The 17,724-nt window shown below is 38.3% G+C and overlaps 2 protein-coding genes across 3 annotated transcripts; both read right to left on the reverse strand.

Moving 5' to 3' along the window:
- Window positions 1–1,116: 1,116 nt before the first annotated feature.
- On the reverse strand, window positions 1,117–3,425 carry LOC140851924 (NADH dehydrogenase [ubiquinone] flavoprotein 1, mitochondrial). Its single transcript, XM_073244157.1, has one exon. It carries the CDS (start codon window positions 2,719–2,721, stop codon window positions 1,495–1,497), a length of 1,227 nt encoding a protein of 408 aa, XP_073100258.1. The 5' UTR covers window positions 2,722–3,425; the 3' UTR covers window positions 1,117–1,494.
- A 4,796-nt stretch (window positions 3,426–8,221) lies between these two features.
- Window positions 8,222–16,883, reverse strand: LOC105037330 (putative ABC transporter C family member 15). 2 transcript variants are annotated; one of them, XM_073244701.1, is made up of 11 exons: window positions 16,513–16,882; window positions 15,564–16,433; window positions 14,045–15,471; window positions 12,108–12,194; window positions 10,982–11,584; window positions 10,634–10,798; window positions 10,019–10,313; window positions 9,417–9,937; window positions 9,274–9,337; window positions 8,930–9,169; window positions 8,222–8,845 (listed from the first exon to the last, which is right to left on the reverse strand). In XM_073244701.1, exons 2-11 carry the CDS (start codon window positions 16,381–16,383, stop codon window positions 8,724–8,726), a joined length of 4,344 nt encoding a protein of 1,447 aa, XP_073100802.1. In that variant the 5' UTR covers window positions 16,384–16,433; window positions 16,513–16,882; the 3' UTR covers window positions 8,222–8,723. The 2 variants fall into 2 exon arrangements, with proteins under 2 accessions (XP_073100802.1, XP_073100803.1); XM_073244702.1 differs by lacking the exon at window positions 12,108–12,194 and having other exon boundaries at window positions 15,564–16,883.
- Between the last annotated feature and the right edge of the window lie 841 nt (window positions 16,884–17,724).

Below are 17,724 nucleotides of genomic sequence, written 5' to 3' on the forward strand. Positions count from 1 at the left end.
AAAATGAAGATGGTGTATTATAGTATATTCATCCAAAAAATATAGTGCATCTCATTTTACATATGTAAATATTTATTTTTAATAATTTTAAAAATTTTATCAATCTCCTTATTTCTACTTTGCATCCCTTGGAGATGAATTAAAATTTTATATTTTTCATAATTATCGGAATACCACATACATCCACACCACTTTTTTTTTTTTTTTTTTTATCCCTGGTATTAGAAATTTTTATAATTTAAGATGCATTAAAAACCACCTTATCCCTCTTATTGTATATTTATTTTAATAGATCAATATCCAAAAAATGAAACTTAGCAAAACTATTTTTTAAGTAAAAAGGACAAAGACCCATCCACTCATATTACATGGCCCAATGCTTAGAAATGCCTCTCCAGTTATAAAAGGGTGTAGCCATCAAGTTATGCACAAAATCATTGTTTTATATTATTATAAAAATCATGACCGTTATTTCCCCATTTAAATTGTGAATTGAATTTATTGACGGCAATAAAATAACAAATGTTAGAATGGACGTTCATAGTCATATATTGAAAAACAATGAAAGATAGTGGAAAAAATAACAGTATTACTTGATGTGTTGCTATCAAATAAATAGAAATTGTCTTTCTGGTTGGCACGGAAATTTGATTCAAGATACATTATAACTATTTGAATAGTAAAATTGCCAAAAAGGATAACTATTCCCATTATATAACCATCATTATAAATCAACAATTGCTATATAATAATCATTACTTAAAAACTCATAAAAGATGTGTATGTGTATAATACAATAGCAGGACTTCAAAACTGTTGTAGTATAATTTGTTTTAGATTTTGCACTTTTAAACATTTATAAATATTTCATTTATGTCCCTTTGTGAATAAAATATCTTTCATGATCACGGTCTCCAAAACTTTTATGGCAATTATCATTACCTTAAGTAAAGTGTCCCTTAAATCATATCTTAATAGCTATCATATTACATGATAATGAATATTATGTGCAGCCATTTCAGATAATGAAAGTGTCGGCCATTATCAATCCTGTAATCGTGGAACAAGCACAACACTCAGCTGCTTATCATCAATCCTGAGAAAAACCCAGACGAATGCAGCATTCACACGGAATTTATTATAATTCGATGATCATTATCACCATAATAACACACAATGTTAAACCACGGTAGAAATTTAAACAGGTTTCTAATCCAGAATTTTGGACACAGAAATTAAAGATCCCGCGATGCAAAAAGCAAGCACCGTTTCTGCCTTTCCTGGCTTCGATTTCCAGATCATAATTGTACAAACTTTTCAGCCATGAAAGAGAGATTAGGATGGATGATGCCATACAAAAGACCAACTTGGCCACAACAGAGCTGTGTTTTCAAACAGAAATGAGTTATACTAGCATCCTTCATTATTTTTCACCCATAATTAAATTTAAACTAGAAGATGACAAAGTTTTGGAAAGTAATTTGGCCAAGTCACTCAAGCAGCTGCGGCCTCCAGCAGCTCCTTGTCTGCTCGATCCCGAATCCTTCTTTCTAGTTCTGGCCTGAAATGCCTGATCAGCCCTTGGACTGGCCAAGCAGCAGCATCCCCCAATGCACAGATTGTATGCCCTTCGATCTGCTTCGTGACCTCCTGAAGCATATCGATCTCCTCCAGCTTCGCATTCCCCACCTTAAGCCTCTCCATGATCATCCAGAGCCACCCTGTCCCCTCCCTGCATGGTGTGCACTGACCACAGCTCTCATGCTTGTAGAAGTACGACAGCCTAGCTATCGCATCCACCACATCAGTAGATTTGTCCATCACGATCACTGCTGCTGTGCCCAATCCAGACTGGACAGCCTTAAGCGCATCATAGTCCATCAAGACATCATCACATATGTGCTTAGGTAGGAGAGGTACAGAGGATCCACCTGGTATAACCGCCAACAAGTTATTCCACCCTCCTCTGACACCACCACAATGCCTCTCTATCAGCTCTTTCAATGGTATGCTCATCTCCTCTTCCACAGTGCAAGGTTTGTTTACATGGCCTGAGATACAGAACAGCTTTGTCCCCGAGTTGTTTTTCCGGCCAAAGCTCGCGAACCATTCTGGTCCTCGCCTTAGAATCGTGGGAGATACAGCCACCGTTTCCACATTGGTAACAGTTGTTGGACAGCCATATAAGCCTGCATTAGCTGGGAAAGGAGGCTTGAGTCTCGGTTTCCCTTGTTTCCCTTCAAGGCTTTCCAATAGAGCGGTCTCTTCCCCACAGATGTAGGCACCAGCACCGTAGTGAATATGAACATCAAAATTATAACCTGATCCACATGCATTCTTCCCCAACAATCCAGCTTGATATGCTTCCTTTCTTGCCTTCTCAAGAGTTAAACGTTCATTTACATACTCACCTCTTATGTAGATGTAAGCAGCAGTAGCCCGCATGCCAACTCCTGCGATCAGGCACCCTTCAAGTAGTTTGTGGGGGTCGTGGCGCATGATTTCTCTATCTTTACATGTACCAGGTTCACTCTCATCAGCATTAACAACAAGATATGAAGGACAGCCATCAGATACCTTTGGCATGAAGGACCACTTGAGGCCAGATGGAAAACCAGCCCCTCCACGGCCTCGAAGACCAGACTTCTTCATTTCATTGACAATCCAATCAGAGCCCTTGAGCACCAAGTCTTTGGTTCTATACCAGTCCCCCCGCTTCATCGCACCTTTAAGGAATGGGTCATGCAAACCATAAAGGTTGGTAAAAATACGATCTTCATCTTTAAGACCACCGAAGTGGGTCTTCTCTGGAGGTGGAGGAGGTGAGGGAGGCTGTGGTGTACTTGCTGTTGTCGCAGCCTGGGTGCTAAATGACCTATAAACAGAATTAAACCTCCCACCATTGAAATGATGACACAGTTGTGCCCTTGGTGGACAAAAGAAGTTCTTGACGGCTCCCTGACAAAAAGACCAGACATGAACGAACTTGAACTGCTTTTAGCATCATAACCTTCTCAGTCAGAATAGTTTGCTGCTGGAAACAAAGCACGAGCCAATAAGCAAATCAACAGTTTATATATGATGGATGAGGTAAGAGGATCACTCTGAGCACACAATAAAATTTGGAAGACAACTAGAAAAGTTGTGCACAGAAGGCACATAAATTTGATGGAACTAAATTCCTTTCCTACTGAAAATGATTTTCAAGAGAAATACTGATACATATACCAGCAATATCACATCTCTTCCACTTCCCATAGCATAAACAAAATATAGTGACCTTCAGAGATAATAATTTAAGAAATTTACAGAAATTCACAAATTGTTATATCTGATCTACAAAATGCATTCGTTAGAACCATGGGATTTTCCAAAAACCATAACAGGTTTATGGAAACTTAATGCTCCTAGACAAAAACTTTGGCATGGCTTTAGCCAGGCATGCACCCAATCATCCTCTTCACTCTCCCAGAAGTGCTACTACAACTGTCATATTATTATGTCATGAAAATATCGGAAGAAAACCCAATAGCACTTTTGGGCCAGAATTTGCTAATCCTCCTTTATCATCTTTCATATAAAAAAGCTACTCCTCATCAACACAAACTTTTTACATTCTTCCTCAAAGCTTCCAACATTTCTTTTTGGGGACAATATTCATACCCTTTCCTAACCATTTCCAATATTTTTTGCAGCAGTCTACACCAGGCCCTGTTGGCTAACACCATACATCATCAAGGCCTCTGTTTACTCCGCATCCCCGTAATTGAGCCATAAGTTCTCTTCCATTTAATCCCAAGTTACTGGAGCCGTTCGATTCCTCTAATGTATGCATATCCAACCTCATCATTCATAGTTTCACAAACACCTGCTTTAGCAGCCTCATCTTTGCAATAGTCTTCCACCGTGCACAGCCCCACTTCACATCCCACCTGTTTAAACCATCAAATAAAGATTGAAAGAAGGGGGGTAAAAAAAAAAAAAAAAAGATGTGGTCATAATAATTGGTTTACTGACACCATTTGCTTCCTTGGCATCCTCCTAATTATAGGCAAAACTTGCTAGTTTAGAAAAATAACAAATAGTTAAGGCAGCACCATGCCAACATATAACATATCCCACTATACTCTAGCAAGATGAACCATCAAACTATCAAAAGATCTAATGACATGCAGAAAACGTAAATTCTAAGATTTCCAAAATTCAAAATCACCTACTACAACAAAAATCAAGAAAACCAGTAGCTTGTCATAAAACAATTTGTGTCACTGCTTTATTCAATTTTTCAGAACATCACATCTACAATCTCTTATGACACTTCAAGTACCACATCTCCCAAAGTTCCATATCACCTTTGCCAAACCTCTTCATTGGATACTGTTGCCAGAAGCACCGCTATACCTCTAATTTCTTGAGCAACTGCTAAGTATTTCTGCATATCTCATAGTGGTTCAGGAACTCGCATTAAATGACCAAAAATTTTCACACAACATTGACCAAGTGGAGTGGAACAGTGATGAATGAATGTTAACCCTTGGCATTAAATGCAAGTTTCTCTTTAATCCTTGTATTTGAGGTGCAATGATGTAAGGAAAGTTCCCTTGGCGGTAGAAGCAGATTTCATCATTAATTGTTTCATGCCTCGATGCAAGGAAAGCTCCCACTGTAAACGATATCCTTAAAATGAGCAGGTCTCAGGCAATCGGTGACATGATTCCATCAACCAGGTCCTACCCAAGCAAATATGCTACAAGATCCCTCTTTTGGTTTGTCCACCACCATTTCTTTCCCCAATAGTTATTATTATATAGGAGACAAAACTAAAGTAATAAAGCATACCTTCTATAATATTTTAACCAACTTTACCCCATAAATGTAGATGAGTTACGACTTACAAGATAAGATACTCGTTATCAACTAAATTATAGAGAGATTGTAAAAACACAAATAAATAGAATCACATTTTGAAATTCCCAGACAAACCTGCAAAGCTACTATATCTTCTCAATCTATCACTAGCACAGCATTTCAGATATTATATAATTTTCAAAAACAATGCTGCAAATAAATATATTTTATGCTGATTTTATACAAATCCAATCTTTTCAAATATTCACATATCATAAATCCAATTCGATTCAAAACACTCGTAACTCAACAGCCTCGACTATGACCAACGTTTAACCCCCATTGGTGGGATCCACTGAATACCAGCGCACAACCTCCACTGGCAGGGTCCACAAACACCAGCGCACAACCCCCACTGGCAGGGTCCACTGAATACCAACGTATAATCCCCATTGACGGAGCCCACTGAAACATAGTTAGGTTGAAAGCATAAATTCGATCTGTATCAAAATACTTTTGTATCATAATATATCATAATTTTTCACTGAACATATGTATAATCGACGAACCATAATATTTTAAAAGTATTTTTCTTTTAAAACATAATTTCATAAATCATGCATAATTTTAAAAAATAATTATTTATTTTCAGAATAAATATGAAATATCTCGAGAAGATGATTCATTACTTACCTTTCACAGAGTACTGAATGAACAGATCGACTAACTTCTAGGAGATTCTTCAGTATCTATTATCCAAAATTATATTCTTACATTAATTTTAATTCAAAATTAAATCTAAACAAATCCCAAATCAAAACCTCACTTGGAATCAGACTCTTCCCTAAACTCGATCAAAATCATCAAAATGAAGCCTTTCACTACGCTAATCTTAGAAGGATAACTTTGGAGAGAGAAATCCATCAAGAGAGAGAAACAATCTAGAGAGAGAAAATTTTAGAGAGAGAAAGTTCAATTCTAGAGAGAGAAAGTAAGGGTTCAGACCGAAAGAAGAGAGAGAAACTCTCTCTTATTTTTATTTTGTTTTTTTTTCTTTTTCTTTTTCTTTTTTTCTTCCTTCTTCTACTTCTTCCCGTGGCCTCCCCTGGATGAAAAAAATGAAACAGGGGACCGAATGGTCCCCTCATACAGTTGGCTGACCGACGATCGACTGGCACAAAAATGGCCGACAGTCGGAGGAGAGCGCACCACCATCCCAAGGGACTCAAATCGATGGCCGGCGACGATCACCAACGTTCGAAAACTAAAAAAAATTGAAATCTCTCCCATGACAAAATTCGACGATTTCGGTCATCGACGAACGTGCACACCGACACGAAAAGGAAGGGAGAGAAGAGAGGAAGAGAACCACATGCTTACCTCGAGCTCTGGCGAGGAATTGCGGCGGGCACGGTGATGGTTTTCGCGAGCGATTTTCGGAGATCTTCGCCGTTTCGTTTTAGGATTCTTTGGTAGGAAGAAGGGAGAAGGGTCTCCATCTTAAATAGAGCCAGAGGAGAGGAGTTTGACTCCTCTCCGATGAGATTTCGGACTCCGATTAGGAGCCGGTCGGGAGCGGGAGTCTTCTTCATTTTTTTTTATGGGCTGGGTTTAAGGCCCAATGGATCGGATGTTACAGCCCCACTTACTCGGGTGGGTCTGGAGGAGTAGAGAGACTTGAGTGGCCGAGAATAGGATTCCCCTACTGCTGGGGTTGGGCTTACCATTTTGTTAACCATGGTTAAGATGTGAGGATAAGACTTGAGAGAGGAGGATGGAGATTAATTAGGATTTAGTAATACATACAAAATCGATAAATAAGTTAAATATTAAATTGAATGAATATCAAAAAAATATAATAAAATTTTAAATTAAATATTAAATATAGTTTAAAAAATTACACCCTATGCAATGCATAGGGTTCTAAGCTAGTTACCAATTAATTCATGAGGAAAGGTTGTTGGTTAAGACAGTTATTAGGCTATCCAAAGATTTGGAGTTCAAATTATATCTGAGGTTTATTTTGAAATTTCAATTCCTATAGAGTATGTTAAATGGATTCAATTAAAATTTGGAATGGATCAGATAGCTAAAAACATCGTATCTAGCTTTGATACTGCTTTGTTACTAAAAATCACAATGGGTTAAGTCGGCTAATATTTGTACTCGTCTCGCAATTAAAAATTCCATACCAATATCTACACTATCCACCTATAGTCGGATCAGATCAAGTAAAATTATAGATGTAATCGAGCCAAGCTGAGTTAACTAGCTAGAAGATCGGCTCGACTCGACTCACAATATTTGGAATTGAAACTTGACTTAAGATCGATCAAGCCTTAATATTTTAAACTTGAGCTCAACTCAATGAAAAATAAATAAAACTTAAGATTAACTTGACTCGACTCAAATATTATTGGAACCATACTCGAGCTCGAGTTTGAACTCAAAATCAAACCTTAACCTACTAATAATATATATATATATATTATAAATAAAAATAATATTATTAAAATTATATATTAACTTGAGTAGACTCTTAAACTTTCAAGCGAAATATCCTGCTACTCGAGCTCGATAATAACTAAGTCGAATCGAGCTCGAGTAGCTAGTGAGCAATTCAACTCATTTGCACCCTTAGATAAACTAAATGGTGTGGGTTGAATCAAGCAACAAAATGGATAAGCAACTCATCATACGGACATTTTAAAATTACTCTAATCTTGGAAAGGAATATTTAGATTAAGGTTATATTAAATTGGATTCAGAAAAAGCATTATCCGCATCTAATCCGAATCTACTTCGAATATTTTATCTAGAACATATAGCCATCCCGGGGTTTAAATGGGTTGGGCCGGATATGGTACTCGATGGGTTTGGATTGAGAGATTTGAAATTTGATTTCAAAAACAGTTAGGCTCCTAGAGTTTCGTATTTGTCATTTTTGTTCTAAGTCTTAGTTTTTCAATTATGAAAATAAGAAAAAAAATAAGAAACCTATGCAAAATTTTGAGTACTGCAAGGTACGCTTCGGAGACATCTATCAAAAGATGAGTGGCTATCTGCGCGCTTAAAATACTAAGAAAAGAGAAATTGTTCTTCGGAGACATCCATCAAAAGATAAGTTGGAGACATCCATCAAAAGATGAGTTGCTGCGCACACGTTAAAATACTAAAAAAAAAGAAATGGATAAACGAGTATTTGAATAGTTTACATAAACATCACATAACCGTTCTTTTTTTATAGACATTCCAATATGTGCACAATACTGTGCGGTACTTTTTGAGTACCACAGATAATCCCGTTCCTATAAGAAACCGGCACAACTTCAAAACATGTTAGCATGACCAGAGACGACATAAAGCGTTAAGATTTCGACAAGCACCTGTCTATTGATTTCCCTTGGATCCGGAATCCAACAGTTTAAAACTGAGGCTTGTATCATAATAAAGATACTGTCACTATGATCTTTTACCCAAATTAATTCCGTCAAACCTACAACTTCAGTTTGCATTAGAGTAAGTAACATATCAGCAATGAAGTTTCGTATGAACACAGAAAGTGTGATAGAAAATATAAACTCTCTATGAGATGTAACTCATCCAGTCAAATTCTTTTTTAAGCATTGTCATGTATCATCTTTCTTCTGATCTTTGATCATCCTTTCTTGCTTTTCTATGTCTATTGCCGTATACAGTGGTATATACCCAATAATCTTTAGTTATTTTGGCTGCTGATGATGTGAGGATTTCATTACTCTTTCTGCTATCTATCAAGGTGGTGCTATGATTTTCATAAATCCCCCTGGATGACTTTAGAATCTATCATATCAGCAAGTATACATACATGCTCCATGGTATATCCTCCTCCTGTTTCAAGTGAAATCTGAGTCATGATTGCTCCTTGACCTCCCTAAGAACTCCATCACCAACTTTGAGAAGGCTGATGATTCATCTCTAAGAAGAACGCCAGGAGAATCAAACTCCAAAACTCTCCCTGCACCACAACAATAGCAATTTGTCAATTGAAAACATTTGAGAAATTTTCATTTTCTTATACTCGTTATTTTTTCCTATGTACCTTCATCGAGTACTAGAACCAAGTCACTATCAATGACTGTAGGTATTCGGTGTGCCACTGTGATGATGGTGCAGTTACTGGTTTCTTCTCTTATGGTCTTCTGGATAAAGTTATCTGTTGCAGTGTCTACCGAAGCTGTAGCTTCATCTAACACAAGAATCCTCCTCTTCTTTAGCAAAACTCTCGCCAGGCAAACCAGTTGTCTCTGCCCCACACTCCAATTCTCTCCATCTTCTGCAACTGTATCATAAAACCATATTTCTGTTATATAATTAGAAGTAGAAGCTGAGGAGAAAGAAGACATCTTGAAGGTATGATTATTTTTTCAGAAAAATTTTAACAACCTGGTGCTTCAAGCAGCCTCTGGTCTTTCTTTACTATCTCCGCAAGACGACACTTACATAGAGCCTGCAAGTTGTATCACGTCAGTTGAATTCTTTGTTTAGTTGTGCACCTATAGAATGGATAGAAATAATATAATGCTTACATCCCAAATTTCTGAATCTGAATGCTTCTTAAAAGGATCCAAATTTGTCCTCACAGTTCCTTGAAAAAGTGTTGGCTCTTGTGGTATTATGCTCAATCTAGATCTCAAATCATGCAGACCTAGTTGACAAATGTCTACTCCGTCGATCATTATCCTTCCTACTGATGGCTCTACCACTCTGAAAAGAGCTTGGATAAGTGTAGATTTCCCACTCCCTGTCCTGCCAACAACTCCTATTTTCTTCTCTCCTGGGAAAGTGCAGCTGATTCCTTTAAGGACCATAGGAAGCTCAGGGCTATAGCGAACATGGAGGTTATCTAGCTGAATTGTTCCATAGTTTGGCCAGTCTTCTTCTGGTCTACAATTCTCTATTACCAAAGGGGCCTCACTTGGTATGTTGGAAAACTGCAGAATTCTTTCTACGCAGATCATCTTGTTCTCCACATTGCAGAGATTCCATATGACCCAAGCCTGCAGTACATTTAAATTTAGACCGTAGGTAGCAGCAAGTCCTGCAAGGCCTGAAAACCAAATTAAATTCATCAGTACTTGTAAGAGCATATATCTCATTATCTGAATGTATGTTGCTGGATAAAGCTTACTGGGATCAATAGCATTCCTTGGCATTGTCACTAGGATGATCAGTACAAGGAAGAAGACAAGGTTGAAAAGGAAATTAATGCGAACACACAGCCATTCCATTGTGGCAGAATTGTGGAAGGTAATGCGAGAATACTCATCGATCAAGCTGAGGTTCCTCATGAAAAAGCGGTCCTCCTGATTGAAGCAGCGGATAGTTGCAGCTCCAGCAATGGACTCTGAGAAATGGTGGAGAATTGGAGCTTTTCTAATCCCAACCATTCTGGCTAATTCTCTAGCAGCACTGATATAGTAATTCTGCAGGAAAATAATGATCATTTAATCTATTAATTGCACATTTATATAGGAGATCAATAAAATGGGAATTAATCCTTAATCAGTTCCTGTGTATGTTATCAATGTTGAATATGGAAGGCATCAAACCTTTTACGCATGATATCAGTCAATATGGAGATGGTTGTTGCACAAAATGTTTGCATATGGATGTCATGGATATGGACATGACTAAAGGCAGCTTGCAATGCAGTCTAGTATGATAACCTATCTAAAGAAGATTTATAGGTCTGAATCTTGCAGATAAGAAAAAACAAAAACTAAAAATGGGCTTATTGGATTACCTGATACCACATGGAGATTGCTAGTATGATGATGAAGAGAATGAACACTGGCCATGCAACTTGTGACATGAGTACAATGATAAGCAGGAGCTGAACAAGCGCAAATATTAGTCCAGCTAACCTGTAGGGAATGTCTGTGTCGACTGTGCTTTGATCTGTAGAAGACTGAAAATGAAAGAATGTTAGTTTTTCAACTCGATAATTTTCAGTTAACATAGCTGATGATGATATGAAATTTCAGTTCAGAAACGTATGACAAGTTCCATGTACTCATGTAATGTGGCAAACTTTGCCTCATAAACTCGCTAAAGATAGTATTATAATCTTAAACACTGATAAGATACTAACCCTGTTAAGGATTCGACTGGAAGGAGTTGTGTCAAAAAAGAAAATGGGTGCTCGAAAAATGCTTTTCGTCATGCTAAGAAATAGCTGCCGAGCTGTTTCAATGGCAATTGTTGCTAGTAAAACTGCCCTTCCAAGGACAAGTGCAGAGCTGCCCCCAGAGAGTAGAACAAAAATTCCTATTAATTTCTCTCTACTAACTTTATCTTCCTTGTCCGTTGCCCAGGCAATCCAGTAGTTGCTGCCCATCTGTAACCCTTGAAAGAGAACTTGGCAGAACAGTATAACCGGAACAAGAGTTCCTTTATATGCCAAAGTGACAAAAGTTCGGTAAACATGCCATTTCACTCGTCCAGTCTCCCTTTCTTCTTCATGCATTCCTTCTGAAAGCTCAGATTTCCTCTTAAAATTATCATGTTTTACTTCTTTTGGCTCCATTTGCTTGACCTTATGCCTTTTAATAATTGGCAAACCATGCTTTTTTGGTGGAGTCACTTGGCTCAGTGATTGTCTATGTGCTGTCATTTGTCGTACCAGCTCCCCATCTGTGTCTGCTATCAGATCTTCATATTTTCCAGACTGAACGATCTTTCCATCTTGCATTACCTGCAAACATTTTAAATGTGTTATTCTCTCAAATAAACTCACGCTAGTACTTAGTTGCAGGATACTAGTGCTATCTAGTCCTGTAGCAGGGTCTGGTCTTTACTATTTTCACGGAACATGATCATTATCAGAAAGAAAGTAGTTATGAACTCTCCCACGTCTGAAAATAAACATAAGCAACCATATCCTAGAACCTATTATCAGATATTTGTCATGCAATCACTTTCTTTTAAGTTGTCAATAAGCCATATAAGTTATCCATAATGAGGTAATTCACTACTTACATGTAATGTTAGGAAGTACTCATTTTTTGCACTCGAAAATTTCCTCCTGCCATGTGGAATGAGGGAATTGTTGCTACTTGAGGGAATCAGTCCAGTACAGAGGGGGGTGGCTGAAAATTGAATTCCCAGGCCAACATTGTGTTGGCCCAATGAACTCTTTGTGTGCATTAATAGGAACCTAAAGCTTTTTTATGTCATGCATATTAGCTTGAGCAATGGGAGAGAAACATAGATCGTACCAGAATAAGGTCTGCAGCATCTAAAAATTCCAGTTGATGGGTGACATAGATGATGGTCTTATTGAACAACAAACCCATGAGACATTCCTGCACAAATGTTCACACTTTTTGTTAGAGATGCCATCAACAATGAATTGGATTCTTTGAATGTATTTGTGTGCATATCCATCTGATATATACTGTCGGCATTTTGTCAACTGGCATCAATATATATTAGCCGAGGGCTGAATCATGAAACGACTTGAGACTGAGTTGGAGGTTTGGTAGCGGAAGGTGGCTTTAGGCTGAATAATATATAAATGATGTGGAGGTCATTAAGTGCTCAATAATTGAGTGCTAGAAATGGATCAGCTTGTGCTATAAAACTGCTTCCAAATTGCACATGGTATTGCTGACATAAAATGCAGTATGTGGGAACTAGGAACTTTGTGTAGAAAGTTGCTTCAATTGTAGAACATAATGCTAAAGCAAATTATCTTATTATATGTAGAGGGGAGATTTTTTGTGGTTTGTTGTAATAAATTTTTGTAATTGATGGACATTGTAATTAGCTCAAGAAGACTGTGCACTAAGTCCCTTTCATTTTCTTAATACAAGTGGCCTGGAACTTTCCCTCTCTTTATGGATGTAATCTTTTTTTTTAAAAAAAAAAAGAAAAAGAGTAGCTTAAGAGGAATGATGTATAGATTTTCAGTAAAACTGTTATAATGTTGCAGACTCTTAGTTTGATTATACTCAGTTGAAAAAAATTTAAAAGATGTTCATTATAACACTGCATATGTTTCATTTGGTAAAAGAATCATGATACTGAATATTGATAAAAATTAAGGTGAGAGTAAGAATAAGAATATTTGCAGCATTTTTATAATGAACATGTTTTAAGAAAAGTTAGAAAAGTTCATGAAAATGGAGACAATAATCAAACAAAAACCATGAATCACACTGAAAAGACACCCAAAAATAGGAAAAGATCTTTTGTTGTCAGGTAAAAATTGGAGGGATAATTGACAACAGGTTAACATAACTTGATTTTTTTAATATGTTTTCCAGAGTATTTTGGTAGTAAGTTTACAATCAACCCATGGGATCCAATGCTTATTTCTCCCTTTCTCCAAATGGTAGGGCAATAGGCTATTTTAACATCAACATATGAGTTTCAGCAAATGTCTTCCTGCAGGACATTATGGCCTTCACACATGTGACAATGAGATTAATCAATCTAGCAGGTAAAGGGATAACCCAAGAAAAAATACAGAATTGGACAATTATGAATATGAGATGTGCTGCTGTGTGCCCTGGTATATCGGGAAATTGTAAACACCCTTTGAAATCAGCAATAGCCATCCAAATTTAAGATCGAAACCAACCAAAATGATATGCAGCAAAAAATAAGCTAAGAACTAAAATTCGTATATTTTGGTGGTATCTGACCTAATTATCAATAGATGTCAAAATGGAAAGTTTAAATAGCATGATACGACGTTGTACCATGATTTAATTATGAAAGCTTGATAAATTTAAATTTAACCATGTTTTAAGACATGTGGATCATGATTCATGAAGTGGATTTTCAATTTATATGCCTTGTCATGTAATTTACTATGCTTATGCAAGTAATACCATCCATTTTGATATCTATTTGATGATTATGTTGGGGACCATTAAAACACATGAATTTTGATTTCTAAGCCTATTTTGTGGTGGAGATCATGTTCAATGATTTGGATCTTGAATTTGGATGGTCTGTGATTGATTTTCAATGGGGTGTAGTACACCTAAGCACACAATGATAACTGGTTTTCGGATACCAATTTCTGTGGGCATCAACTATTAAACTAAAGATGGGTTTTTTCTTGCATGGACTGACACCAAGCATAATCATCCACCAATTTATTATTTAAATGACCCGAACTTGGATGGAGGGAAAATTCTCATACCTTGAAGAGATGTGCACCAGTGTGGGCATCTACAGCACTGAAAGGATCATCCAACAAGCAAATATCTGAATCGCTATAGATAGCTCTTGCCAATTGAATCCTCTGCTTCTGCCCCCCACTCAAATTAATCCCCCTCTCTCCTACCATGGTCAAGTCTCCATCAGCCCATAGTCCAATATCCCTATCCAAAGCACAACCCTCCAACACCTCTTCATAAAAGCCTCCATCCATCTCCTTCCCAAAAAGCACATTCTCTTTGATGGTTCCTGTCTGAATCCAAGCACTCTGAGGCACATAAGCTCTCGATCCGAATACTTCGATTCCTGCGCCATTAATTCTTGGAATTTCTCCAATTATACTGCACAGGAAGCTCGATTTCCCCGATCCAACCGACCCACACACAGCAACCTTGTCTCCTCTCATGATTTCAATCTTCTTATCAATCTTGAGGGTGGGCCTTTTCGAACTGGAATCAGCTTCCCAAGTGTACTCCCCAGGCTCAATCTCTATCACAACATCTGAGGCTTGTTTGATGTCGTTTGGCCTTGAAGGTCTCTGTTGCTCTTCTTTTATGAAGTCTTGGATTCTGTCAATGGAGACCTTCGTTTGTGTGATCATAGAGACAAGCTCTGGGAGATTGTAGATTGGCTCTTGGAGGATTCTAAATGTGGCAAGAGCTGAGAGAACTGTGCCTGCACTCAGTGGTGCCTTCACCAAAATGCAGACACCAAAGGCGACGACAGAAACCAGCGTCGGAGAGGCCCAGAAGAGAAAGGCAATGGCTGAGCATGTATAAAGGTATCTCCTCAGCCAGCTCCTCTCCTTGTCTCTCAGTTCGAACAGCTTATCCCTGTAGGCATTCTCCCAAGAGTGCAGTTTTAAAATCCTCATACATTTTAGTGTCTCTGCTGTTGCTTTGATTCTTGAGTCCTTTGCTTCCATAATCTTGGAATGGAGCCTCTCCTGAGAATTGGCCAGTGGAGTATTGCTCACCATGACTAGAATTGTTGTGAGGAGTGCCGAGAATGAGGCTGCTGCACCAAGGTTTCTGTATAGAATGATTAAAGCCAGAAACACCTGGAATGGAAGCAACCATATGCCATGGATGTACCAGAAGAAATCTCCAATCCTTTCAACATCCACATCGAGGAAATTTATGATCTTACCCATGCTCGAGCCTGAGTACTTCATCATAAGAGACTTGTCATAAATGGACACCATTAGCGCTGCTCGGACTCGGACGCCAATTTGACGTGCACCGAAGTACCACTGCCGCTGAGACAGTGATTCCAGAGTCTTTGCAAACAAGAAGATGCAAGCAAGAATGTATCCATAGCCATCTCCAAAGGTGGAATCCTTCCCATAGAGAAATTCCACGAAGTTGGTAATGAGAAATGGACCCAGATAGGAAGAAGCAGTATTGAGGCCTGCATAAAATTGTGATTGTCACAAACATCATAAACTTCTTCTTTTTGAATGAGTCAAGAGTAATACAATCAAAGGTTGAGAATTTCTATACCAGCAAAGAGTGCATTAATAGCCAAAGGCTTCCAAACAGCACCTATGATTGCTCTTGGCAATGGTAAGAACTCAGGCTTCTGCCTTCGAAGCGATTCTTGCAACAAGGAATAAGCTTTCTCTGCAGTCTCTGATTGAGGAACTACTGGAACATGGTGAAGCTCGAGCCTTTCGGCTCGACCCTTCGCAAGGACTGGATTCAACCATCGAAACGTTAGGAGGCTCCAGAACCCGGCATTGGAGAAATTATCTCGGCAAGTCTCATTCTCTACTTCTGACAGCAGAGGTTGTTTGAGTTCTGGATTACGTTCTGAGGCATTCATGAAGAGAGCAGCGAAACAGAGGAAAACAGATAAGGGGAAGGAAGCAAAATCAATAGTGTTTGCAGCTGGAAAGATATCCGGCAATGCTACTTTGCTCCAATGGTTGAAAAGATGTATGGATATGGTGAAGAATTTTAGCAAGCTAGAGAACACCCACCATGAAACAAGGACTAAAGGCCAACAGTGGCTCCCTCCCACTCTCTTTTGCTTGTAATACAGTGCAAACAGAGTTACCAGAATCCAGCACATTGCAGAGAAAACAAATCCCAAGGGTGGGACTGTCTTTAGCTTCCAAGTCTCATGGATGCAAAATCCCAGATAGATGATGGAGATTAAGATGTTACAGAGAGCTATAAGCCAATCTAAAACCATATACGTTTTTCCTGCTGACCCTTCTCCAACCCCTCCACCCTCAGGAAGGGCCTTCCTCAGTCTCACAAACTCTGCTGTAATCCAACTCACTAAAAGTGAAAAAGCTACCATGTTGAAGTACTCCATAACTGCCTCCACCGAAGCTAATGATATATGTCAATACAAATCCAACCCAGCTGAGATATAAACAAAAATTTTACCAAAAAGAGAGAGAGAGAGAGAGAGAGATAAACAAAAGGATTAGCAGAAGCTTACAAAACTCTTCACTCAATATTATCCAAAACTATAAAAGCTTCATCAAACTAGGGAGACCAGTAAAACTGTTAAGACAGTGGAAGCTTAAGCTCAACCGAGCAAAGACCAGCGATAGCTAGCAAAAGAAACTATTGCATTGGAAAGCAGTGAAGGTGACTATTTATAGAAGAAGGAAAAATTAAGCTCAGCATTGAGACAAAAGAAAGAAAGAGATCGAAGGAAAGAAAAGAGCAAGAGATGATGCACTCCAATGAGGTGTTGAAGGTGGTAGAGATCCAATATTTTTTTTATAGTGTCTGCACCGAGCTATTCTGGTTGGACCATATGGAATCAGGAGAGAGATCACGTGGCTCTGAACCAAGACAGCATGGGGGGAATACTCTTATACATGCCTACTAATTTATACTACGGCAGTGATACCTTTTCCAAGAGGCCCTTTCGAAGGGCATAAGAGATACCCACTTTCTCTCTCTAGAATGTGAGACCTGTCATCACTATATTTTAGGATGTCTTCATCCTGACTTCATATGATGCTTGAAGAGAGTTGTGGCTTACTGAAAATTAAAAATAATAATAATAATACAAAGAGGGGAGAGGGGGAGAGAGAGAGAGAGAGAGAGAGAGAGGGCTAAGAACTCAGGTCACTATGGTCATGTGGCTAGGGAGAGCTTTCTCTGTCTCTTTCCTCAGCCTGGAAAGTGTGGGACCTTCGGCATGCATACATAAGACTTCGTCATTTATAAGACTTCGTCGAATAAGGGAGTTATTCTTTTGGTATTGGGAAATAGTTTTTATGGGGATGGAGGGGAAAATTGCGGATTTGGAAGGACCATTCTCGAGGATTCGCTTGGAAAAAATCTCGGTTAAACCCAAGATTTTTGGGTATATCCCGCATACATCGCCGGATGTTGGGGGGGAATATATGCTCCCCGTTCAGATCGATTTCTTATTCTTGAAATTTAACAAGTTCTTCGAATACGACCGCATTTGGATCCGGAATAAAAGTATGGATTAAGTTGTGTTGCTCGTCGAGGAAGACTCTACCACTGTAGTTGGCTGGTTATGGAGATGGATCGAGATAGCTCAGATCTATCCATTACTGCGTGATGCATAAAGAGCACTGAAAGAATATACCTCGGTACATCTATTCATAGATAAATAGTATAGTAGATTGGATCGTCTCTTTTATTGCCAAGCAATCTAGCAAGATTT

This window comes from Elaeis guineensis, chromosome 10, assembly GCF_000442705.2.
Source record: "Elaeis guineensis isolate ETL-2024a chromosome 10, EG11, whole genome shotgun sequence".
Lineage (NCBI taxonomy): Eukaryota > Viridiplantae > Streptophyta > Magnoliopsida > Arecales > Arecaceae > Elaeis > Elaeis guineensis.